The 27581-nt window shown below is 37.9% G+C and overlaps 1 protein-coding gene across 13 annotated transcripts in view; it reads right to left on the bottom strand.

Moving 5' to 3' along the window:
* Window positions 1-27581, bottom strand: part of GREB1 (growth regulating estrogen receptor binding 1) — a 215748-nt gene that overhangs the window by 77643 nt on the left and 110524 nt on the right. For 9 of the 13 annotated variants that reach the window (XM_072635234.1, XM_072635233.1, XM_072635244.1 and 6 more), the window contains 9 exons: window positions 24680-24862; window positions 23493-23639; window positions 20837-20965; window positions 16359-16472; window positions 14752-14895; window positions 12601-12786; window positions 10427-10777; window positions 3647-3775; window positions 3194-3319 (listed from right to left, as the gene is read on the bottom strand). In XM_072635234.1, coding sequence (XP_072491335.1) covers window positions 3194-3319; window positions 3647-3775; window positions 10427-10777; window positions 12601-12786; window positions 14752-14895; window positions 16359-16472; window positions 20837-20965; window positions 23493-23639; window positions 24680-24862 — 1509 coding nt within the window. The remainder of the gene's footprint in view (window positions 1-3193; window positions 3320-3646; window positions 3776-10426; window positions 10778-12600; window positions 12787-14751; window positions 14896-16358; window positions 16473-20836; window positions 20966-23492; window positions 23640-24679; window positions 24863-27581) is intronic. The other 4 variants (XM_072635241.1, XM_072635240.1, XM_072635242.1 and 1 more) reach the window with 3 other exon arrangements.

Raw genomic sequence — 27581 nt, 5'->3', positions numbered from 1 at the left:
GGGTTGTTTACAAAGTGCTTTCTTCACAATAAATTTCTGAGGCAGGTGGTACAAGTAACATCATTCCCATTTTGCAGATGAGGAAACTGACACAAAAGATTGTGACTTGTCCAATAACATATGATTAGCAAATGGCAAAGACCCAGACCCAGGCTTTCCTCTATATCAAATTAATGTATGAGCTCTTTAAGCAGGTGAAATTGTCAAAATGAATGGGGTGTGAAGGGTTTGAAATGCTAAGAGAAATAATTCCAGTCATTAAAACATGTGAAACAGGGGCTTCACTTCTGACACAATCATTCCTTCAAACCTGACTCAGCCTTTATTATTCTGTGGGATGGTTCCAATAGAAAACTCAGTATGATTCCTTTAACGGTATAATGTTTAGACCCACAGAAGCACCAGCACAGCTGAGAAAGAATGGGGTACGGTGAGCATGCCAACACCATGAAAGAACTCTGTCTCCAATGGAAGCACCGGATGAGAGAGCCTTTAACCAGTGTGTCATCCTCTTTTCTCCAATAGTGTAACTAATGTCATGCTGATGCTCTTCCACCTTCTCCCTCCCCCCAAGCTTGACCACTGTTCTGGCTTCGGTTTCATGACTCCTGCTGAGGCCCTTGAATTTACTGACACCAGTGAACTCTTAAGCTTGACCACCGACTAGCTGCTATTCTGCTTGCTTACTGAATTGAGATTGAAATGACGCCCTTCCTGAACCACCTCCCCAGGCCTTCTTTCTCCTTTACAAAGCCTCATCCTAGTAAGACAGATATTGCCAGCTAGCTCTTCCACCAAAAGATTTTATATACACACATGTGTATATGTGCATATACATATATATATACACAAAGACACATATAGATATTTTATATATGCACGCTTGCATTTTACATATACACATACCTAACATGTATATGTGCCATATACATGTTAGGTATATGTATATAGGAAGCGTATGCATATGTAGACAGTATATATACATTTACATATACATATATGCATATGTATGCATATATATGTGCATTTTACATGTATTTTATATATGTGTGTACGCATATATATATAGCTATAATTAGTTATATACACTTAATTCCAGCAAACACTGAAATGTAAGTCACTGAGCCTTTAGCACCCAAACCTCTTGCTGTTGGAATTTCCTCTTCACAACTTCAATGAGGTCCCAGGCTAGAACTTGTTATATTCCAGATCAGGCTGCCTACGTCTTGGGCTTCTTAAAGCCCCATATGCCTAAATGGCTTGGACTAGCTTCATCCTATTCATCTTCTGCCAGGAGAATCAGGGTGAAACATGGGACTGCTTTCTCCAGCCTACAGTCTCAGAATCTTAAAGGTGGAAAGCAACATATGGGTTCCCCTATGCAAACCCCCCACCCAACAAAAGAAGTGGCTTTATGGCATGCCCAACAAATGGTCACGCAGTCTCTATCTGAACACCTTCCAGTGACAAGAAACTTCATACCCCATGAGGTAACTCATTCTGGTTTTGGATGGCTCTAATTGTTTGGGAAATCCTTTATGAGCCAAAATTTGCCTCCCCCTAACATCGCTCTATTAACTTGGTTTCTGTCTGGAGTCAAACAGAATTTGATTTACAGAAACTCTGAAAGTCTTAAAGATGCTCTCTGATCAGTGCAATAATCAGCCACTAATCCAGAATGAGGAAACATGTTTCATGCTCCTGCCTTGACACAGAGGCAACACACTAGACAGGAGAAATAAGACACACGTTTGGATATAGCTCGTGTGTAGATTTGTTTTGTTTAACCATATTTATTGAATGCAAGAGAAATGTGGGATTTTTTTTGATGGAGGGGATTATTAGGAGGCAGCGGGGAAAGGAATAATTACAGTGATATAAAAATTAAGAGCATCGATGCAGTATTTTTTAAAGAGCATAGAGCAAGAAAGAAGGAAGGAATTTAAGCATGCCAGGCACTGTGTTAGATACTTATCAACGATCTTATTTGATCCTTACAACAGCCTTGGGAAGTAGATGTTATTATTATCCTCACTTAAAACTGAAGAAACTGAAGCAAACAAAGGTTAAGTGACTTGCCCAGGGTCACACAGATCATAAGTACCTGAGGGCACATTTGAACTCAGGTCTTTCTGACACTAGTGCCAGAGATCTATCTACTGCACCATCTAGCTGAACAGAACAGGACAAAATTCAGAAGGAAACAGATAAGCAGGACAGCTTTGAACTAATATGATTAGAGACTTTTTTTAAGCTGTACACAATGGAAATTGGGAGCTTTCATGTAAAATTTTCTTTTTCTAATTTTTGTAGCTAGAAATGCTCCTACGTTCTGGAATTTGTCACATTCAGAATAATACAAGTTAGAAATGTATTCGAAACAAAAACAAATAAAAAGAAATTATTTGATTGAAGAAATAGTCTCTCTTCTAGATAACAGTCTTTCAGATGTTCAGACTCTGTGATAATACTTCCCCCACCATCACCCAAATCTGTTTTTCTCCAAACTGAATACCTATTTCTTTCAAAAGATCTTCATAGGACAGGATTTCCTAAGACAAAGGGCTAGAAAGGACCTTAACAATTAAGTTATATAGAGCAAACTCCTTTCTTTACTGATGACATAATCCCAAATTAAATTCCACAAAGCTGAAGTGACTTGACCAAAGAATGTATCAGTAACAAGTGAAAAAGCCCAGAGTATGTTTCCTGACATATACAGTGCTCCGTACCATACATGGTACTGCCTTACACATTCTGTTCATCTTCCTCTGTGTGGACTCAAACAAAACTCAAGGGTGCTGCCTCATTCAAGAATTTAAGTAAGCTAAGGACACAGTCACAGTGAAGAAAAAAAAGTGGATGAAAAGCTGAGACCACCCAAAGGTGTAATATCTTATCCTTCCCTTTTTCTAAACAGAACCCACAGGGCCCAGAAAGTAAAGAGGGTAAATAATCAAGGAGTTTTTGTTAGAAGTCAGAGGGCAACCCAAAGACTGGTAAGAAAAACCTAGCCCACTGAGATAAACAGACTTCTTTGTAATTCCTTATTCAGGAGACCAGAAGGCAGGGACGTTAGCAAGTGAAAATAATTGAGAATCTCTAACAGTAGAAGTCTTGCCAGAAAGTGGACAAATCTAAAGCTATCTTCAATTTCCAAATCACCCCAGCTGCCCATCCTCTTGTTCCTTACTTGTACACAAAGGTGTCCCACTGGCATCCAGGGTGGACGGCTTGTTTGCTGACGGATTAAGTGAGGAAGAAATGTGGCTTTGGTTTTCTTGATAAAACTTGTCCAACAAAATATCGATGTCTCCCTCTACCAGATACAAAGAGAAACAGAATCATGTTTAAAATCTTTTGTGAGTAGATACAACAAAGCTCTAAGAGTCCTATAGTCAGAGTCAAAACAGCCTACCACCCAGAACTACTTTTATCAGGAACACAGGTCAATGCAAGATGAAATGCTTGGGCCATTATACAATACCTCTGACATTAGACAAGCTTTAGAAAGTCACATATTTCTATTCCATAATGTCTTTCTCCATAAAATATCTAGGAAGAGTCAAATATATGTTTCTGGCTTTTCTCTTTCTTCCTATCACATAGATTTGGGGAGTTGAATATAACTCACTGGACCTCTTACCTGGACAAAGAGTGCTAAAAAAGGCACCTAAAGATTCCACTTTTCCAGTCACAAGCTCATAATTTACTTCTTTCTGGTATTCTGCGGGGCTAAGAAGGCTTTCAGAGAGAATTCGGGCCTGATATTTTCCTAGAAAATAGAGCAAGTCATTGTATATTTCCATAGTGTCAGTTATATAAATATTAGCTATTATTTTTATTTTGAATATAATTTTTATAAACCTAAAATGAATATGCTCAAGATGGCAAAACTCATATGACCCTAGGTAAGTTTTTTCACCTTTCTAGTGAAGAATCTTGAATTACTGATCTGTTGTAAAAATTTTTTTGGAAGGTTTGAATTAGGTAACCTAAAATAGGAATACTTAACCTAGAGTGCAGGAACCTGTTTTTTAAATATGCTGATATAACTGTATTTCAGTATAACTGGTTTCCATCACAGTCTTACATATTTTATGCATTTAAAAACTATTCTGAGAAGAGGTTCATAGCCTTCACCAAAATGCCAAAGGGGTCCATAACACAGGAAAGATTAAGAAGCCTAGTTATAGCTCTGACAATTTTGTATTCTAATGTGTTTCTTCCAGCTCTAATATTTTCTTTTCAGAGGTTTCTTCAAACTCCAATATTCTGTGGCTCTATATACTTCCCCAGATCCCTGCACACATAACTAACTCTCACTCTCTTACATTCCCTCCATCCTCAAAATATTTTAACTACACTGACCCAGTAAAATCTAGTAAAGAATTTTTCAAAAGAAACTCAAAATTTCTCTTCTGTCCTGCTTAGAAATCCAGGGTTTTAAAGCAATTATCAGAAAATACCTATCCCATTCCCAATACACATATAAAATGCCATGAAAATGATGTTTATCAATCCTTCTAATATTTTCTATTTAATTTTTCCCCAATTACATGTTAAAACTATTTTTAACATTTTTTAAAAGTTTTGAGTTCTGATTAAAACATTCTATAGAGCAATTTGGAACTATGCCCAAAGGGCTATAAAACTATGCATACATATCCTTTGATATAGAAATACCACTACAATGTCTGTATCCCAGAAGAGATTTAAAAAACAAAAACACAAAAATATTTATAGCAACTCTTTTCTAGGGATAAAGATTTAGAAATTGATTGGATGCACATCAGTTGGGGAATGGCTGAACAAGGTGTGGTATGTAATTGTGATGGAAGACTATTGTACTATAAGATATGATGAGCAGGATGCTCTCAGAAAATCCTACCTAGAAAGACCTACGTAGGTTGATGCAAAATGAAATGTAATGAGTACAAAGTAACAGCAGTACTACAGGATAATCAGCTGATAATTAGCTATTCTCAGCAATATAAGGATCCATGTCAACTCTTTAGGATTTAGGATGAGAAATACTATCCATCTCCAGAGAAAGAACCAATGGTATTTGAGTATAGGTTGAAACTTTGGGGTTATTTTTTATCATTTTCTTTACCTTTCTTGAGGGTTTTTTTGTCTGTTTTCTTTCACAGCATGACTATAATGGGTATGCTTTGCATGACTACACACACCTAACTGAAGAAGGGAGAGAATTTGGAACTCAAAGTTTTAAAAACAAATGCTAAAAATTGTTGTCTACAAGTAACTGGGAAGAAATAAATACTAAATAAATTTTTTAAAAGTTTTGAGTTCCAAATTCTAATCCTCTCTCCCTCCCTCCCCTCTCCCTTCCCTTGGGGGAGTTGTAAACTGATTCTAATTTTTTACGGGGAAAATGGGACCCAGACCTGTGAGCTCCAGGGAACTCTTGACATGAAAAATCCTCTTCCTAACTTCCTTACTTCTACTGAGGATTTCTATTGATGTACATAACCTCAGAGTACACCTCAACTCCTTACTGTCCCTCACTCTATATATTTAATTGGTTGTCTAGTCTTGATAAGTCTACCTCTGGAATATCCTTCCCATCCATCCTGTCCTCTCCAGTCACACACAGAGCCCTACTGGAGGGCTCTCATAGGCCATCCTAATCTCTTACCTGGACTACTATGATAACCTTCTATGTGGTTTCCCTGCCACCATTCTTTCCTCTCTCCACAGAGCTGCCAAATCAATACTCCCAAAACATGTTGTGTGACTATGTCCTTCTCCTATTCCAAAAGGTTCAGTGGCTCCCTATTGCCTCTAGAACAATTCTGAGTGTCCCAAAAATTCTTAGTTCAGTTTTAAGCTTTAAACTTTAATGGCTTAAAACTTCACTAAGACTTTAAAAGCCTAGTAAAAGCCCAGCATTTAGCATTTCACCATATCACTCCACCCTATTTTTCTGGATTGATTTCAAATTGCTTCATCTTCATGTACGCTGTATTTTAACAAATCATCCAACTTGCTGTTGCCATACGTGACTTTTCAATCTCCCACTCTCACACCTTTGCAGAGCTGTTTCATCATGCTTAGAAAGCTGCTGTCACATCCACCTCTTGGAATTCTTAGCTCCAGTCAAGCCTCAATTTTACTTGAATTAATTCTAATTAAATTAAAATTCGATTTTCCTGATCCTTTTCCAAATTGCCTAGCACTTCCTCTCTCCTGAATTTTTTTTATTTACTTCTCTGTAAAATAAGGGAGAAAAGGAATAAACATGTTCCTTAAGGGCAGGGATGGTTTTCATTTTTGCTTTTAATCATAGTATCTAGCACAGCACCTAGCACAAGCAGGCTTTTGACAAATACCTATTAAACTGAAGTGAAATTCCTTCTGCCCATATAGACCAGCAACCCTTCTATAATTTGGGGAATTATTGGGCACAAAAAGGTTTAAGTGATTCATCCTTGGTCATACAGCAAGTATGTACAAGAGGCCTAGATAACCTTGACCCCAAAGCTGTCCCTCTAACCATTATACTACATTCATTTTCTTTTCTATATTACTTCTAAAACCTACCTCTGTATATAAAGAGTCACAAACCTCTGTAATCAAGCAACTCTTTAAGATTATAAATTTTAGAGGCAGCCAGGTGGCACAATGGATAGAGCACCAGCCCTAGAGTCAGGAGGATCTGAGCTCAAATCCAGCTTCAAATATTTGATACTTGGGTGACCCTGGGCAAGTCACTTAACCCCAATTGCCTCACCCAAAAAAAAAAAAAAAGAGAGAGAGATTCTAAATTGCAGAGAACGTACAGATCAACCAATGCAGAATTCATTCATCCAGGAGTACCCGATAAAATGAAATCACAAGTCCAGTCCCTATATATAGTGCTATCCATGCCAAACAGTACAATAACAGCATGAGTATTTTTGTAAACTTTACTCTCAGATTACTCTCCATTAAGATTATTCAAATTCAAAATTCTACCAGCACTGATTGGCTATCCTATGAACTGGAAGTGTGATAAATGGAAGATAATATGGTTTAGTGAAAGAGCCCCAGATTTGAAGTCTAAGAACATCCTACGTCTTTATTACCTGTGTGTCTTTGGGCAAATCACTTAATTCCTTGTTACCAACTAATGGAGACCAGCTAGCATTGGAGTTGCTCATTAAAGCATAGGTAGAGATTCAACAGGCAAACATGAGAGAAGACATTTCACTTAAACTATATGAGTCTGAGCATACTGTTTTATGATCAATAAAATGAAACTTTAATTGCCCTTCTAACTCTAAAGTCTATGACTTACTTTTAACCCGTGAACCTATCAACTCAAGAAATTCTAGAAGTATCTTACTAATATAGTATGTCTCTTCATCTTACAGATGCTTTACTATTAAAATTCTGAATTCCTACAACTCTCACATGATCAATTCCTGTGCATACGCCAAAGGCCGAAATACAAACAACAACAAAAAAGATTTTAAAAAAAGTATTACTTACATCGACGATTAAAAGCAACAATAAATAAAATAAAAACAATAAAAACAACAATAAATTACACAGTAAGTTAAACTACAGGTAAATTGAGAACCATGCCAGCATTTAGTTTTGTTTCCTTTCCTTATTTTTGCCAGCTTCATGGGGGTGAGGTGGCATCTCAAGTTGTTTTAATTCGAATCTTTATGTTTAGTTGGGCACTTTCTCAAGTGATTAATCACAATTCATATTTTCTCCTCTGAAAACTCTGGTCACCAAAATCATAATGAATTAAGATTAATCTCAGAGAAGAGTTGAAAAATATGCACGACCTTCGCTAACTGCAGAGTTGGGAATACACGGATACCGTCAGATGTAGTTACCATGTTAATTCATTTATTAAGATGCTTTTTTCCTCTTTTTTTCATACTTGTTACAAGGCAGATAGGGGAAGAAATAAAGATGATCTGAACTAAATACAATTGATACAAAAAGATCAGTAAAATTGAGAACTGTTTTTAAAAAGAAAATGGTCTGCTCCTTTCTTTTTACCATGCTTTGTGGAGCGGAAGTTATTGCTCTGACATTTTAACAGTTCTTTGAATATTTAAATGTTTTTTTTTAAGCTACCTATTAATTTCCTATTAATGCTTGCCAAATTTGTTTCTCTTTTTCTTTTAATTATAATGCAAGTTTTTTGTTTTACAGAAGTTTGTTTTTATTTTTAATTTTAATATTGCCCCACACATTTTCTTCCATTTTTGTGTCAAAATAAAAATCACCTCTCATCTACAATGATATTTCATTCCATTTTCTCCCATCTTTTCTTGAGTTTGTTTCTCTCATGTTTAAGTCTTTCATCCATCTATAACTCACCAGGCATACAGGAAAAGATGTGAATCCAAATTTCTTTCTTCCAATGGACAACCAATCTTATCAGGTATATCTGTTAAGTATTACTCAATTCCTTTCCCAGTTTTTAGGTTCTCAGTGTTTCGTCAAGCACATATCACATATGTGTATGCACATACATGTGTGTTTATGTGCATATACACATATGCACACACATGCACATGTATGATGTCTGGTGATTTATTTCTGAGTCTTCCATATCAAAGCTGAATGATAATAATGTTCATTTTCACACTGTACCAAACTATAGTGTTTTTCAAGTGCTGAATAACTGTCCATCCTATGAATTGGTGGTATGATAAGTGGCAGACAGCATGATTTAGTGGAAAAAATCCCAGATTTGGAGTTTAAGGACATCCTGCTTCTTTTCTTTTTTGGGCAAGTCACTTAACCCCTCGTTGCCAACTAAAGGAGATCAACTATCACTGGAGGTGATCATTAAAGTTTAGGTAGAGACTCCAGAGGCAGACAAGAGAGAAGACATTTGTAATAGCAACTTAAATGGTAAGATCTTTCTCATTCGCTAATAGGCCCATGTGATTTGCTGGAATCACCTGGAGGCCTAAGACACATGTGGTGGGAGGAGCTTGCTGAACAGGAGGAACAGGAGGGTAGGGCAGAACGGGGAGGCAGTGAGTGAGTGAGGTTAGGGCACAGGTGGCTCATGCTCATGAACGTTTGCTTGTGAGAAGGCCCTGACAGGAGAAGAAGGCTTGGGAACAGCTTTGCACCCTGTAGTGACCACGTTTATTAACTTCTTGGTCACCATGACAGATTTAGTTTTCTGGTTCTGGGATGTGGCTTTCCAGTGTCTAAATAAGGGTTTTTCTTCTGCCTTCTACATGGAAAGTCTTTTATATTTTGTGATAGAGAACTACAGCAGCATATTCATAGTCACCACCAGCGCTGTGAATATTGCCTTGGCAATAAAATATTTCACTTAATTATATGAATCCTATCATATCACTTTATCACCAACAAAATGAAGCTCTAACTTCCCTTGCATTTCCAAAGCCTGTGACTTATTTTTACCCTTGTGAACCTGTCAACTCAAAATCTTTAAAAGACTGTTTCGAATATAGTTGTCTTCATCTTACATGTGTTTTACCCTTAAAAAGGTGTTTTAGAGAATTCTACCTTCCTACAACTCTAACCTGATCAACTTCTGTGCATATGCCACAGGCAGACATATAAAAGAGAGTCAATATAGGCAAAAACAGCATTATTTACAATGATAAGTAAAAGCAACATTAAACTATACATAAATTAAAAACCTATGATGTTCTTCTAGGGAAATACAGAATGTGGCTAATTTACAATCCCTGAATTTATTTATTTTTATTTATTTTTAATTTATGGAATAAAAAAGTAATTCCATAATATAATATCATAAAAAAGATGATTGTACAGGAAACTGTAAATCTATCCTGTACTACTTGTTATTCATTTTACATATATAAGAAAGTTATCATGTAAATTCCTTTTTTTCCCTTTTTTTCTTCTTTCTCTACCTCTGCCCTAGAGATGGCTACAATTAGACACAAATATATATATGCATGTAAAATTTTGTCTTATTGCCTTAATACAGACCTGCATAGCTTGGCAATAGTTAGGGGCCAAAATTAAAATAGGCTAAACTTATTCGCACCAAGATAGGTTAGACTAGAGATAGAGTGGCAATAGTTGCTTATCAAACAGGAGAGTACTCAGTGCCAACCCTACATTTCTCAAGGGATCACCCAAAATCCTCTGGCCCATGGGCCATGTGTTGTACAGCCCTGCCTTAATAGAATATAAACATGATAAAGGCAGGGACTGCTCTAAAACGTTTGTAATAGTCCCTGACTTTACGATGTCCACATTCTATTAAGATAACCAAACAAAAACTCAATATTGCATGACTAGAAAAGCCTTCCTGGTGGATGTGGTGTTTCTGCTGGCCTTTAAAAAACTGGTAAGGTTTCAACAGGCAAAAAGAAAAAGGGAAAGCATTCTAGGGAACAGCCTGCAGAGAATTAAAAGGAAGGGGAACAATGAGACTCACCTGTCACAGCGATGCACGAGTCAATGGGTGTATTTCTACACGCACGTATAATGACCACGTAGTTAGTTTTCACAAGCTTCCCTTCAACGAGCAGCCTGAACATCTCTGAAAGGCCCTCTGCCAAGGAGTAACTGCATTCAATGATATGGACACTGTCATTGCAAGAACTGGCGGCCAAGCCAGCCAGCCAGGGGAGCTGGGCAGGCGTTACAGGAGCGATGTGACTGGGAACTGGAGGGAAGGGCTGCTGTGGAGCTTGCTGATACTGGCGGATCTCTGTCAAATGGGACTCCCTCCAGGAACGCATAAATATCTGCTCCAGATCTTCGATCAGAGGAACCTGGTCTGAAGCTAACAAAGACAAAATTTGACTTTTTTTAGAAGTCTGACTTTTAATTTAAAGTTGTGTTTATTTTGAAGAAAAAAAAGAATGTCTGCTTTCCTGACGTCATTGATCCACTGAAGACTAAAACTGCCAAAATAGAGGTATGTACTTTGTTTTAAACAATGAGTGTAGGAAAATGTCCTCAAAATGATGTTTTTATGGAACAAGCGGGTTTATAAATGACAATTCACATTTAAAATTTACACATGCACTTTAAAGTCTACAAAATGCACAGATACTTCTAGGAACCTTATAGATAATAATCCTTTTGAAGTAAATATTAAATCTTCAATTTATTTGTTTTAGCACCAAAGGAGCACAGACTTGGAACAGAAAGGGATCTAAGAAGTCATTTAGCCCAGACTCTTCATTTTACAGATGAGGAAACAGAGTCCCAGAGATTTCAACAGGCAAAATGGAGTTAGGTGGCTTAGTAACTACTTATGTAGTTAGTAACCATCCTGGCAGTCTGCAGTAGATCCAGTTGGCAAATCTAGGCCTCCTGAATCCAAACCCAGTGCTCTTTTCATGTCACCACACTATTTTACAAATAAAGATTTTCTTATAAAGACCAGCTGGATGGCACCATGGATAGAGTCCTGTGCCTGGAGTTAGGAAGTTCAGCCATTTTTTAGTAGTAACCCTACCCTTCATGATCCCATTTGGGGTTTTCTTGGAAAAAACACTGGAGGTTTGCCATCTCCACCTCCAAGTCCAAATCCTTTTTCAGATACTTATTAGCTTTGCAACTCTAGGCAAGTCCCTTAACTTCTATCTATCTCAGTTTCCTTATCTGTTAAAATAGGGAAAATAACAGCATTAACCTCCCAGGGTTGCTGTGAGAATAAAATGCAAATCCTTAAAGTGCCATACAAATGCTAGCTGTTACTACTATATCAGGTGGGCATAAAGCAGGTTACAGCTACAGAAGAAATCTAAATATTGAGCTTAGCAAACATCTGTGCCACGTAGAAGTAAAAATAGAAATCACCAAGTAAACACTCCAGTTCTAGCTGGGATCCACCCAAACACCCCAAGAAAATGGGATATGTGAGTCAAGAGGATACCTTCCCCTTATGCCTGTCCAGTGTGAAAGGAATAGATCACTGAAATTAGGGACACAAGTTAAAATGAGTGCACCTAAAACACCACAGAAAAGGTGAGTAGATTTTCAACCTGGTGATTTCAATCTTTTTTATCCCACAGAGTATATAACCTGCTTAGATCTCATCTATCCTTCAGGGCACCAGAGACATCCCCTTTTCTCCCCCATCGCTTTCAGACCAGTTTTTTTTTTCCATTCCTAGCACTAGCTGTGTGTCTCAATCATTTGACCAAATGTAAAGGACAAGGCCTTGGAGCCACATGGGCAGAAAGTCTGGGAGAAGCCTATGTGCTACAACTCTGTTAAGAATGTGCTTTCAATACGTAGTGCAAACATATAGGAGAATCCTTAATCAAACTGAAAATTAACTCAAATAACATCATCTTTAAATAAAGAAAAAAGGAATATTCAAATACTTGAAATAACTGTAAAATAAACTCAATTTTACTCAACTCTGTATCCACTTGATTTCATTTACTGCTATATTTTTCCACATTCTATAACAAATAGGTGATAGGTGTAATGACTTCATAATGTCGTAAAAGCTTTTACACTTTTACATATGTATGTATTATGTATTTGATATAAATATATAACAAACTACCATCATTAATTTGCAGCAGCCTCACTATATTACATGATATTTAATATATTCCTCAAGCCTCCCAAAAAAATGATACCCACCAAGCTGAACGAGATAATAGACTGTCAGTAAAAGCTGCATTTCCTCCGATATGGGTTGTATCGTGGAGGCACCATATTGTTCATAAGCTCGAGATATGGACTGAGAATTCTGGTAGCAGGTGTACAAAAGGGAGCTTACAATGACATCGCTCAGGTTGCCACAGAGGTAAGGGAAGTTCCCATGACCTAGAAAAGAAGCAAAATCATTTACCATAATTTGAATAAAATCTCATATCAAACTATCGCTATATATATTTTGCTTGGATATAATCATTTGCATGTTGTCTCTCCCATTACACTCTGAGAACAGGGACTGACTTTTGCCCTTCTTTGTATCCCTAGTGTTTAGCACAGTGCCTGGCACATGGTAGGTACTTCTATGATAGCTTAACCTCACAAATAATAACATCTAACCCCAATTTGCCCCTGTTTTATAGGAAACAGACTCAGAGAGGTAAAGCAACTTGCTTAAGGTCCATATACTACCCTATAACATCTAGTACATTTAGTATCTAACTTTTAATATATGTGAATGAGTCTTACTGCTGAAAGCTAGATTTAAAATCCCCAACGGGTAAGGAACAGTTCTCTACTCATTCAACATTTATTTAGCATCTACTGCATTTAACATAGGAGCTGATGCAAAATGTGGATAAAGCTTACTCCACTCGTGTTTATATCTTGAATGACACCTGGAAAAGCAACACAGTAGGTGCTTAACCACAACAATCTCTGCTGAGTTAATAAAACAGGGGCCTCTATTCAGTTCACAAACCCAAAGGTCACCTAAATAGCATTAGGCTTCTCCACTCTAAACCGATTACCTAGCTTTTCCAGAATAGGAATTAATCGATCAGGGTCTCCTTGGCTCTTACTCATTTTCATCAGAACAGAAAGAAATTTATTACCTGCCCTGAGATTCAAGTTCTTCACTCTTGACTAACTGTGCACACCTGACCCAGACAAAGAGGACTCTCTCCTGGGCCATGTCTTGAGATCTGGGGATGGAGCAGAGGGCCTACCAAATACAGAAGCTGAAAGCCCAGAGATTACTAATACCTAGACTAACTCTGCCTGATCCAGGTTGACATTCTTATTTCTGAATTCCATTTCATCTTTCTGCTCTGATGAATTCTGTCCTGGTTTTTCATCCAGGGCCAAACTAATTCTGCACCTTAGCCTCTCACTTCTAAGGAATGAGGTCTGATAGACTGTCAGGGAAAAGAGAGGCTACCTTAAGGCAAGAACAGGGTAATTTTTTCATTTCAATTATTTTCTACCTTCTTCGTAGAATGAGTATAATCTTAAAGGGATCTTAGAATACTGCTAAGCATGATCAGAAGATTCCACAGGCTGAAATTAAGCAGTTTCTATTAACACCTTTTGGGTTTGGGGGGTAAAAAAGGGAATTGTTTCCCTGGGAAGGAATTCCTCTCCTAACAAATTAAAATCAGTAACATCATGCTTACACAAGTTTTCTCCCTCCATCATGTGACCACCAAAGTGGGCAAGCTCCTCTAAAGAATGCTTAGTGGAAAGATAACTAATAATACCCAAGCTAATTCTAGCTACCAAGAACTTAGCACTAAAGAAATCACATGTCTATGGGCAAGAAAGGAGCTCCTGGGGAACTCTATCCTTTGCAGATGGGAAAAAGTGAGGCTAAGACTTGCCTTAGAGTCTTAATTGATTAACGAGCATTTATTACGTACATAATACGTTCCAGGAATTTAGTAGCTGAGATGTTCCTCTGCCTCCCCAAATTCTCCCCTCTTCCCTGGGGAATCGTCTACCTTACTTAATGAAATCAGAAGGGACAACTGGAGATAATACCTTTGATTCACAACATCCTCATGTCTTAACATCCAACATTTCGCATGTTTTAACCAGTGTAGAGTACAGAGACGCTATCATCTCCCATGTTTTGAACTTTATACTTCTACTAAAGCTATAATGCATCCTGAGATCCTACTGTCTTTCTTTCCATTCATGTCATACTGCTTATCAATACTGCTGATTAATACTTAGCTTACAGTCAACTACGTGCTAAAGCTCCTTTCTGCTCGGACATTCTCTTGTTCTGTAAAAGCTGTCAGAATACATTCATTTCTCTTCAAAGCAGCCCCCAAGGGAGTCCCAAGGTGTATTTACCTTTAAATATAACAGGCTTGGCCTTGCATATTTTCAGTAAATTATCAGGAACAGAAACCGGTTCTCCAGCAGCTACCACAGGAGATGAGATTGTAGCTGGTCCCCCCAAACCCGGCTGTGGCAGACAGGACGCTCCTGCATGGTCTAAGAATGCAATCACCAAAATGAAAGGGTCAAACACACACAAAAGGGCATCTGCAAGAGGTAAAGAATACCAACTCACATATCAACAAGCTGGCCCTTCTGCCATCTGAAATAGGCCTCTTATTCATTTAGTGAGTCAGATATAGACAGCATAATCTAAACACTAACTTTTTTTAAAGGCAGCTTTTGTTTATTCTCTTGGCATGAGGGACCACATTTTTTTTAATATTTCAGTGTTTAAAAAAGGATTTTCCCCAACAGGATCCTATTAGGTTAAAAGGGCAATCATTTTCTAGATCACAGGATCATAAATAAAGATTCTGAAAAACTGAGGCTGAGATAGCTGAAGTGATTTTCCCAAGGCTGCACAGGGTTGCAGTCAGAACTCAAATCTTCAACACCTGACTCTCAGACTGATGTTCTGTCTTAATTACCATCATCTGAGGAAGAGAGGGTCAAAACTTGTGATTTCATGAATGTATTTTTGGGTAGAGGAGAGGCAATCAGGGTTTAGTGACTTTCCCAAGATCACAGAGTTAATAAGTGTCTGAGGATAGATTTGAACTCAGGTCTTCCTGACTCCCTAGTGTGTAATTCACTGCCCCAGTTTCATGAACGTAGAGAACTCTCAGTGTGTAAACTCCCTCCATAAATGCAAAATGGAAACCTGTGTACTTTAAAATGCAACATATGTGTATATAAATATACATACATATATATATATATATATATATATATATAGAGAGAGAGAGAGAGAGAGAGAGAGAGAGAGAGAGAGAGAGAGAGAGAGAGAGAGAGAAAGAGAAAGAGAAAGAGAGGGAGGGAGTGAATGTGCGTTGCTGGGAGCACTGATAAATGGATTGCCAAGGTTACAAAGTGAATATAAGGCAGAAGACTTGAACCCAGGTTTTTCTAACCTCAAGGCCAACTCTACTACACCACAGCTTTCCCTCTCCTGGCGTCTCATTCTCTCATATTAATCTGAGAGTAATGCAATAATTAATGAATCAATATGTAATTATATAATATCTAATGGATTCTATAGTCCTTTTTCCTGCAAAGAGCTCAAACACTTATATGTAAATTATATAACAATTTATAAATCATTCATGAATTATTTAATAATTCTAATTCATAAATTCATGATTTATAAATTCTAATTAATAAATTATGATGTAACAATTTTATTATTCCATAACAATTATAATTCAAAAACTCTTGTTTAACAATTTATAAAATATTTAAACAATTTTACCTAAATTATTTTTAATATTAAGTGGTTTGTTTTCCATGAGCAAGCTTATGAATAATATGAGTTCTGATGACAATTTCATTTAGGGAATACACCAGCTCCTGACATTTACGAGTAACCTGGTAAAATACTACATAGAGTCCTCCTCCTTCCTTCCCTCCCCTCAACCAGACCAAAGCCACTGTCATACAATCGTCCTGTTGTCACTAACCATTTTTCATCCTGTGTGTGCTTGTTTGTGTGTAGCAGGGGTCTATAACTGATGGAGACTCCGGGGACCAACCTTTGTGGCGTTTCTTGGGAGGGCCCGAGTTGGTTAAAGTGCCTAAAAGACACGGAGTTGACAACATTAGTACTTGAAATAAGCTTCAATCAAACCTTTCCAGACTTTCCATAGGGTTTTTTTTGGGGGGGGGAAAGGGGGGTTGTTTCTTTTGTTTATTTTATTTTGCTTTGTTTCATTATCTTGCTAGCAGGCCCTGAATAACCAACCAAACACTTGGGACTGCTGGCATTACAAGACTGATCTGATGGAAGGCTCTGGAAATGTTTGTCTTCATACAAATCACTTTGATTTGAATTTTAAGCATCTCGTACACTTTCAAATCACAAAAATGCCATGGGTTTTTTAATCCCCTTTTTTAAAACTCTTCTGTTTTATAAATCTGTGTCTAGACTTTGGAGCTTCAAACTGTTCTGAGAGATAAATAGATCTGGCTCCTAAGTTTGCATTCAGTCAGTTTTCAGCATAAGGTGGCAGTACTGTTCCATGCATGCTTCCTTCCCATCAAATGCTGTTTCAAGGGGGAAATCCATGAGGAACGGCAATAGTCAGTACCCTTGTGACTGAGTCATCTGCAAGTAATGCCATCTCTTAGGTTGCTTAATGTTCATTTCTCAAGCTGTGGATTGCCACTGCCACAGAATTCATCATAAAGCAGTCACACTACTGGTGACTGCTTTGTCCACATTTACGTTGGTCCTCAGCAAAATAATCAGGAGCCACGTCTTACCAACTTCTTATAATCTGCAAGAGTTTTTACTCCACTGGTTCAGCCTTTACCAGCCTAGGATCACCTCCATGCTTCAATGAGAGATTTGTAAGACATTTGTAAAGGAGGAAAACTAGTAAATTATTCAAAGCATCAGGAGCAGATGAGCCAGTATTCACTTGTACACATAATAGGTAGCATTTATATACTGTATTAACAGTTTGGAAAGACCTCTACCTGTTGTCTCAGTTTGATCCTCCCAAATAACCCTATGAAACAAGTGTGAGCATTATCCCCATTTTACAGTTAAGGAAAATGAGGCTAGGAGAGATTTCATATCCTGCCCAGGCTAACCTAGCTAAGAAGCATCTGAGGAAGGATTTTAACTTAGTTCTTCTTAACTCCAAAACAAGCCTCTATCTACTGTGCCATCTAGATGCACATGATTATGCATCTCATACCTTCCACGGAAGTCCTATTTTGATGCCTTATGCTGGTGCAAAGTAAGCCTGTGAAACTAAATGTAACAATGGACAGAATGCTGAACTTGAAATCAGGAAGACCTGAGTTCAAATCTTTCCCCAGAAACATACTACATGTATGACTATGGAGAAGGACAAGTCAAAACAACCTCTCTCACTTGTCTCATTCCTCTTATCTGTCAAATGGTGATTAAAAATAGTACCTACCTCACAAAGTTTATGCAAAGACCTCTGTAAACTTTAAGGCACTACATAATGCTAGGCATTTTTATTATTAATTATTATTGCTGCTATTACTACTACTACTACTACTGTTACTTCTACTACTACTACTGCTGCTACTACTACTACTACTACTACTACTACTGCTACTACTACTACTACTACTACTACTACTACTACTAAGCATATGCCAGTAGAGTACAAGTTCTGGTAGGTCTTACACAAGCTCCATAAACTTCAAATACTGCATCAGTGATAGACATTATATCAATTGTCAAGGACCAGCCTAGTTATTAAGTTCAGTAGTCCATCACCAGTGTGGCTTGCAGCATAGCATTTTAGCTAAATGAGGGGCTGCACCAGGAGGACAAAGAAAAATATATGATGAAATGAGTCAACCTGCTCAGCTTCTCCCCCCACACAAAAAAACTCATTAATGTTCTAGAACTTGAGTATAGAACCAAACTATCAAAGCTGGAAAGCATCTCAAACTCCATCCAGTTCAGCCCATCTATAAATTTTATAAACATACCCAACCAGTGATCATCCAGCCTTTCCTTAATGAATACTAGTGGCAAGGAACCCACTATATCTTTTGGCAGTCCCATTTCATTTTGGGATAGCTCTCACTGATCAGGAGAAGTACAGTGAGATCACCACTTCCCTAATCATGTACACTATGACTCTGCTAATGTAGCTCAGGTTCTCTTTAGCTCTTCTGGATGCTGTATCATACTATTAACTAACACTGAGTTTACAGTCATAAACTGTTACACCAGTATAGCTACTCCTGCACCATACATATATGAAGGTGTTCTTCTTTTAAATCAGGTGTAAGATTTTACACCCATCCCTTTTAAATCTCATTTTATTATATTCATTCTGATATTCAAATTTATCAAGAACTTGAGGGCTCCTCAGTCTCCAGACGGGGAAAGTTATAGAACTTTTCATCAGTCAAGATGCGGAAGAAAGATTACATGAGAGCACCCCGGTAGCCTTGCTTTCAATCCAAGCTAGGTCCCAGCCAGGAGGTAGGGTTTGTATTCATCCCCTCAACTGGTTTGATAACAAAATTCAAGGTGAGGAGGGTGAGGGGAAGCTGGAGGAAAAGGATGCATAGATGTTAAGGAACTGCATCATTTCGCAGACAGCTGTATTTATTTTTTCCTTTCAATATGATCACACTTTAGGTGGCAGCCCATATTGCGGGAGTGACAAAAGATAGCATATTTCTGGACCAATATAATAATCATCCTATGTCACAGGGTAAGAAAATTTATTTCAATTTCCAAAGAAAAAAATCCAGGATTTGAGACTGAATTGGAGTGAGTCATTTCTGTTGGGTCTGATTCTTTGTTACTCCATTTGCGGTTTTCTCACCAAGGGTACTGGAGTGGTTTGCCATTTCCTTCTCCAGCTCATTTTATCCATAAGGAACTGAGGCAAACAGGGTTAAGTGACTTGCTCAGAGTCACACAGCTAGTAAGTATCTTAGGCCAGATTTCAACTACGAAGATGAGTCTTCTTGATTTCAAGCCTAGTGCTCTATGCACTGTGCTACCTAGCTGCCCTTGGGATTGTGCAAAAATTAAATTTGCCAACTATTTTCCTTTGGCACTGCTACATTAAAAGCCACAAAAGGCCTAAGATTTTGAAAATTTAAAGTATTTTGCTCATGGGGATATACTGTGACCCTAGTGGCACTATGCGATTTTATCTCCTACTTGCCCCACAACAGACACCTTTTCTAGCCTAGGCACACTGGTCCCCTCACTCATACCCTGCTCACACTGATCTCCCCCTTGCTTATGGTGCTTCCTTGAATAAGATGATCAGCTAACAACTCTCCACAGCTAACCCATTCTTTAACACTGAGTTTCAGTCCCATCTCCTCCAGTTCACATTCATCTAGTCCTCCCCCTAACCCTTATTAGACCACCTAAAGCCTGTTCCATCCAATGTAATACAGGGTTTTTTCTTGTATTATTTTTGTATTATTTCTTGTATTATTTTTTAGTGGTTTTGTGGGCATGTATCTGTTTTCTCTGATGAGACAAGTTCCTCATAGACAGGAGCTGCATCCTGTCAGAAACACAATGATAATGAAATCAACAACAGGTACATTTTCTCATTTACTCCTCATGACAATGGTATTCAAGGCACACGTACATACACTTGTACATGTACACACGCACGCACACATGCACACACATGCACACACACGCGCACACACGCACACACACGCACACACACACACACACACACACACACACACACACACACACACTCCCCTCCCCATGACTTCATCAATGAGGGAAACTCCTTCCATACAGGGAGACTAGAAATTCAGCTCAGCTGTAACTTTCCCTCTCAAAGATTTCTGTAGTCAATAAAAGGTTCACTGATTTGACCCTAGCCACATACTTTACTATGTCTTACAGGAAAGACTTCACCTAAGTCATTACACTTCACAGAAGAGTCCTCTACCCCCTCCCCTCACCATGCAGCCTCTGAGGAAACTGAGACACAGATTGAGACAGCAGCTTCACCAGATTTGCATCCCCAATAACATGTGGCACACTGAAAAGACCACTGCAGCCAGGGGACCCTGATTCAAATCCCAACTTTGCTGCTTAGTACCTGAATGGCCTGGGGCAAGTCACTTCATCTCCCTGGGCCTCTATTTCCCCAACTATAAAATGGGGAGTTTGAGTTCAGTGCCCTCTGAGGACTTCTCTAGCTCAATACCTCCCAGTCTAGTGCTCTGACCACCACACCATTCTGCCTTTGCCCCATAGTCTATCACTCTCAGTAAATACCTGTGGGTATGTGATGCAATTGACAACATCAAATCCTTTAACAAAGGAGCAATTATCAATCCCACCAATACCAGCTCACAAGGTTGGATTCTACTTCAAAGGAACAGGAGGCAATAAATGTATCTCTGAATATGATCTGCTTTGTGGGCAAACACAGAAATGCAAAGCTACCTAATACCGAGGGTCTTGTTGGGACTGACAAATGGTTTTTCACTAACTGTTGATGCTTGGGTGACTCTTTCCCATTGAAAACAGCTGGACTCACTGCTGACATGTGAAGAGGATGATCAGATACAGTGCCTGAAACCAAAGAAAAGAAAAGCTCACCATGTTATCGTTGGATCCAGGACCATTTTTCCCATTTTATTGTATGCTATTTATCAATTAAACCCACTCTTGAGGTTAGAGGGCACAAAGTGTAATATTTCATCTCCTCTGACAGGACATGTACAAATTCCCACATAAGCTTCAAGGGCTACAAATTGAGTTGACCTACAAAGTCTAAAGGTCACACAAAGCCACTGTGGGATGCCCCAGAGCTTGTGACCCACAATTCCACATTGATTCCCTAGAACTACCTACTGAAAACACAGATTGGAAGCGGGATAGTATTTGCAGAAAACTTCTAATGGTTGCAGCTATCTACTATACTATATATATCTATATATCTCTCTATAGATATATAGAGAGTATATATAGATACATATACACTATATATATCTATATACATATATAGATATATATAGAAAGAGAGATATAGATAGATAGATAGATATACTATATATACCATCTACTCTAGCCCTGAACTGGCCACAGGATCTAAGGACACCCTGACACTGAGACAGGATCAAGGAGCTTCCTGGGGGGGTTGAGTTTACTCAGACTCACTGAACTATCCAAAGGACTAGAAGTTTCCAAGTGCTTAACTCAAGAAGAGGGACTTCCTCTGGGAACCACTGAGTCACTCTACAGTCAAGAGAACAGTCCTGACTCAGCTCTAAGGTCACATGGTACCAACTGATGTTCACACTAAAATGTAGAGTCTCACAAAGTACCCCAAGATGCTTTCCAATACAGCAATTGTCCCACTGAGACAATGGTAGGGAATATAGTGCCCCCCCCAAAGGCCCTTTTCAAAACTAGCCTAACCATATTTGTTAACGTTTTGATTTGTCAGTCACCTACAAAAGGTATCAGACACTGGTATCATATACCAGTATTTAACAGTCACTTACTAATATTGTTCTTTTACTGGCAATACACCCAGAGATGAAAAGAATGATCTAGAGATCATTTAAGAATATAACCCTGAAAGCTATCATGCCAATTGTATTACTTATGATAACACAGCATCCTACAGGTTAGAAATCATAAATACTATTCTTAACATCTCTAATGAAGAAGGTGAATAACTTTTTGCTTGTTTGTTGAGGTACTTGTGACTATCTCTGCCCTTTCCCCAACTCGTCATAAGAGGGAAAGAGTTGGCTCAGCTCGCCTGATGAGGAAGGAGGGAGACAGTCAACCTTTCCTTAGTTTTCTTACAGCAAAACATGGCAGGAAAAAACAAATAAGTCAAAAATAATTCTGAATTCTATAACTCCAATGCATAGGTGTTAGCAAGTGAATGTTCTAAAGCAAGAATTGTTAACCTGGTGTCTGTGGACTTGTTCTTAATACACTTTGATAACTATATTTCATGAAAATTGTTTCCTCTATGATCCTATGTATTTTTCCACACACATTTAAAATCTTTATGTTAAGAAGAGGTCCGTGGGCTTTTACCAAATTGTCAAAGAGGATAATAGTACTACTAGTAGTAGTAATAATATCTAGTATTCTTATAGCATTTTAAAATTTGCAACGTGTTTTAAAAATTATTACCTCATTTTAACCTCACAACAACCCTGGGAGACAGATGTTATTATTTCTTTTTTCCATTTTACAGATGAGAAAACTGAGGCAAACAAAATTTAAATGACTTGCCCAAAGTCATGTAGCTAAACAAATATCTTAGACCACAAGAGAAAAAGGTTAAGAACCTCTATCCTACAGGCTCAAGGCTACCAATGGGAGGGAATTCTGGACAACTCTGTTGTACAGCTTTTCCCCTACCCCACCCCAACAAAATATAGTGGTTGTTCCAGTTCTAGTTATCAAGCTAGCTCTCTGCCTGATGCTCAGTCCATTACAGTCCCTAGATTCTTGTTGAGCAGTCAGTCCTACCCTCTCCTAAAGTTCGTGAAAATATACAAAATTGACAGAGTAAGTAATTTTGATCTGAAGTATTTTATAACTTCTGAGGGGAATTTTAAATAAAAGTCATAGTTTCATAGCTTGAAAGGTGGAAGAGACTTTAGAAGCCACCTAATCAAAAACTTTTATTTTACAGATAAAGAAAGTGAGAAACAAAAAAGGGTAAGTGAAGTCCTCAAGTCACTTTGCAAGAACTGAGGTCATTCAGGTATTAAGTAACAGAATCTGAATTTGAACCCAGGTGTTCTGAAATGCAAATTCAGCATTCTTTCCCCCTGGATCATACTGCCTTCCTCCACTTTCTAGGAACAAAAAATTCCAATTTTTTTTCTCTCAGGCTGTTATTGAAATGAAGAATGGCTATGGATCTAGACATTAAAATCCTATGCTATGTAAGTCAGATATCATTTCTTTTCAACTAAAATTCATGTGTTAACTAAGGATTATGACTGCTAAAACGACCGAGAAGAGAACGTCAGAGAAGAGAAACACATATCAGTTCATCCTGTAAGCAATAATAGGTGTGTGGAAATGACTTAACTTCTCTAAATGATCCTCTACAACCATTTACCTGTCAGTTGAGTTCCCATCAGAACATTTGGGTTTGCTACTAGAACCGGCTCGCTTGGGAAGGCAGCTGGGGCAGCTGAACTCTCTGGAGCCTGGAACAGTGAATTGGAACAAGTGCTTGAGGACATCTGCCTGCTCCGGAGCTCTACTGAAAGAAAGTTAGTAGAAAGGCAATGATTACAGTATCCTCAGATGGAGAAGAATGTTTGCCTGGTCTAGCGTCAATCACATCAAGCCAAGCAATTAATGTTATTTACTAGAGAAAATGCCAGTGTGATATTGGTCCCATTGGCAAGTGACATGTGGGGGTAAGGGGAAAAAGTGGGGAACGGAGGAGGGAGAATCCATCTTCCTGTCTTTGCTCACATCATTTCCTTTACATGGAATATCTTCCTTCTCCAGCTCTTCACTTACTAAACTCCTACCCATTCTTCACAGACCAATTCCACTGCCACCTCTTGCACAAAGCCCTGTCTGACAGCCACAACCATAACAAACTTCCCCCTTGGACCCCAAAGACTTTGTTTTTTAGCTTCCCTAATGAAAGTAAAGACAACACTGTGACTGTGAAGGATGGTAAGTGATAAGGGAACTAGACATTTGGAAGAAAGGGAAAGGGGATCATGAGAAACTACCCTTCGATTTCTGCCTTAAGTCAGTCAACAAGCATTCATTAAGTGTTCTAAGCACTGAGAATTTGTTTTTTTTAAAAAAAGGCAAAAACGTTGTTGTCATGATCAAATGAAATAATATTTGTAAGGACTCTGCACAGTGACTAATGAATAGTAAGTACTTAATAAATGCTTGTTTCCCCTCCCAAAGTGAAAAGAAATCTGTATTTGAAATCAGAAGCTCTGGGTTAAAATCCTGGCCCTTTTACTCTCTGTGTGATTTTTAAGCAAGTCCTCATTAATAACATGAAAGCATTGGGTGGGATGGTCTCTAACATCACTTCCACTCTAATTTTAAAGCTGGTTAAATTCTTCTATTGCAAAGTAGTCATCTCTAACAAGAAGAAGCAATTAACATCAAATTGTCCTAGTATCTCAAAGTTTAAACCCACCATAAAGGCCATCCTCGGGGCCTGGGGGCTCTTTGTTTACTTAAGTAGACCCTTTGGCATTAACTCAGACCCCCCTCAAAGTTAGTGAAAGGCAAAATCCTGCCAAGCCAACTGGGCTAACTAACCGGAGCCCCTCCAGCAGATTAAAGGGCCTTTCATGAGAGTCCCGTGAGCATTCCGAACCAGATAATACTTTAAGTGTTTCTGTTTCTTCGGCTGGGTGGTCAATTTAAGATTGATGTGATTGGAAAATTCAGTGAAGTAACAGAATCCTTTCTTTCCACAGCCAACGCAATTCCCAGAGAAACCTAGGAAGAGAAACAGATCATGAAAAGCCTTGCATTTGGTTGTCCAACTGTAAAGATTTCTTTTTTCCTCAAAGTACTTTGCATATGTGAAATAATTTACTGAAGTTCCCAAACCCCTTTGAAAGTCATGAAAATTCACTGTGGATCTGAGTTTTTAGTGTTTTTCCCCAAAAGTCTTTCAGATCTATCATCTATTCAAACATTTATTAAACGTCAACTCTGTACTACATGATCTGAGCTAACTGATGCTCACAATAACCCCGAGATAGAGGCAGGAAAGATATTATTCCACCCACATACCTTTTTAAGTTACATGTATGCTATAGCTGTCAAACTAGCAGAAAAAATACGTTTGAAAGTCAAAGGGAAACAATAAAGAATTTTTTCAAAAAAGAGAGAAAAGGATCCATATAAACAAAAAAAAATTATATCATCACATTTTGTAGTGACAAAGACCTAGAAATTAATGGAGTGCCCATCCGTTGTGGAATGGCTAAATAAATTATGACATATGAAGCCCATGAAGAGGTCTCGTATTCAAATTCACACTACTATAAGTTATAATTATGTAAAATATGATCATTTTGTCAGGCCCGGTAAAAATATACAGTGCAAATTTGAATAATACAACCAATTCATGAGATTAATTATTCACACTAATCATAATAGAACTACAAACTAAATACCATAACATAAGAAGAGAGGAAAGACATTTTTTCAGGGAAACCTGTGAAGAGCTGTATTTAAAGAACAATTTCTACAGTAAACAATTTTGATCAAGACAGTCACCAACTATGATGCCAGAAGACTGATGATGAAACATACTAGCCACTTCCTGAGAGAGAGGTGATGAACTCAAAATGCATGGTCAACATGGGAGTTTGTTTTCCTTCACTATGCAAATTTTTTAGAAAACTTTCCTTTTTCTCTCTCCCCGCCCCAGTGGGGGGGGGGGGGGGGGAAGGAGTTCTAAGGGAGAGAAAATAAATGCTGAATAACTGAAAAAGATAGAAGTTCAAAAAAGGACACAACAAAAGAAATATGAATACAAGGAAGAAAAAATATGCCCATGTCTGAATCCTAAATTTGCTGCTTACAACCTAGATGACCTTGGGCAAGTCCTTTCACCTTCCAGGGCCTGAGTTAACCCATTTATAAAATGGAAGGATTAAACTAGATGACTTCTAAGGTTTTTTTAGCTCTAAATGCCATTAATCAATTTTGGTAAGAGAACTGGGAGGAAGCACAGCTGCTGTAGATAAAAAGGATGTCTGGTTTTAGTGAAGGGGGTAAGGATGAGGCAAACTTGGTAGAATAAAAAGGGAATTTTTACAGTTCTAATATTCAAAAATAATTTCTAAGTTTTAAGTTGAGGAAGAAAGGAGGAATGCAAGTTAGGTGCCTTTATCCCATTCAAATTGCTACACTACTTAAATTAATAAAATAATTTTCCATGGGCATATTTCCAATTCCAATGAACCATATGGAATTTCAGGAAATAAAAACAAAACAACATGATATAACACAAAAAAAAGGGAGGATCTCACTATATCCTCTTGAGGGAGAAAAACAAAAATATGTTAAAATGAAATAAATTGATGGCATGGCCCCCTCAGAACAATCAAAATCAGGGGTTCTTAATTTGGCATCAGTAAACCTAGGTTTTCAAAATAATTTTCTTAAATATATTTTGATATAATTTGTCCCCTTTATAATGCTATACATTTTATTTTATGTATTTAAAAATACTTTTCTGAGACGGGGATCATAGGTTCACTAGATTGCCAATGGAGTGCACTACACAAAAAAACAGTCAAGACTAGACCATGGTCAAGATCCCAGCCTAGGACCTATGTTCTCAATTCAATACTAGCTCTGCCATTCCATTGTCTAACTTACATCCCAACTTCAGTAGTCTTTGATCTATTCACAAAAAAACATTCCAAGTCCAGTTTTATCATTTGGCTTTTTGGTCTGCTTAGTCTCCTTGTTTAAATTCACTGTGCCTAAAAGAGACCTTCCTCAAAAGCTTGCTTCATCCTGTGGTCTGTCTAGTTTTTATGAGCACAAGATCCTTTGAGCCAAAGAGACACTAGAACTAAAAGGACACTGAAAGTAAACTGTTATTATCACATTCTTTGCAGGAAAAGTTTGTAAAAGTCATTATGACTTGAGAGAGAAGGACAGCATAGCTATCTCCTTAAACTCTTCTTTTAAACTTGGTATCTCAGAGATCTATCTGATGTTTATTAAAAAATAATCAGTTGCACACACAAAACAATTTTCCATTTAATTTCTTCATGAGAATGAAGAAATAAAAAGTCACCATTATTTAAAACCTACTGAAAGCTTAGATGCATTTTCCCTTAAGTAATTTTTAAATTCTCCTGATGCTACCTTTTTTAAACTTTACCAAAAGTCCTAATTCATTAGTTAAAAATACTGACGTATTCTTGGGTTAATGATGTACAGGATGAAGTGGAACTTCCAGGACCTTACTTCCTCTGTACTAATATTCAGCTATCAGAAAAAATCAAATTGATCTGTTTATAGGAAATCTTATTGGAATGGAAAGAAAAGAACTGCATTTTTATTCCAACTATTGTATTATTTCAAGAATTCAGATGACAGTATCTGGGAAGGCCCCTCTAGAGCTGGTTGAATTTGAATCTGGCCCAAGTTTGCAAAAGATTCAAGAACATGACAGAAAGCAAGCCAA

Source organism: Notamacropus eugenii, chromosome 1, assembly GCF_028372415.1.
Source record: "Notamacropus eugenii isolate mMacEug1 chromosome 1, mMacEug1.pri_v2, whole genome shotgun sequence".
Classification (NCBI taxonomy): domain Eukaryota; kingdom Metazoa; phylum Chordata; class Mammalia; order Diprotodontia; family Macropodidae; genus Notamacropus; species Notamacropus eugenii.
This window is presented reverse-complemented; position numbering and strand designations above follow the sequence as displayed.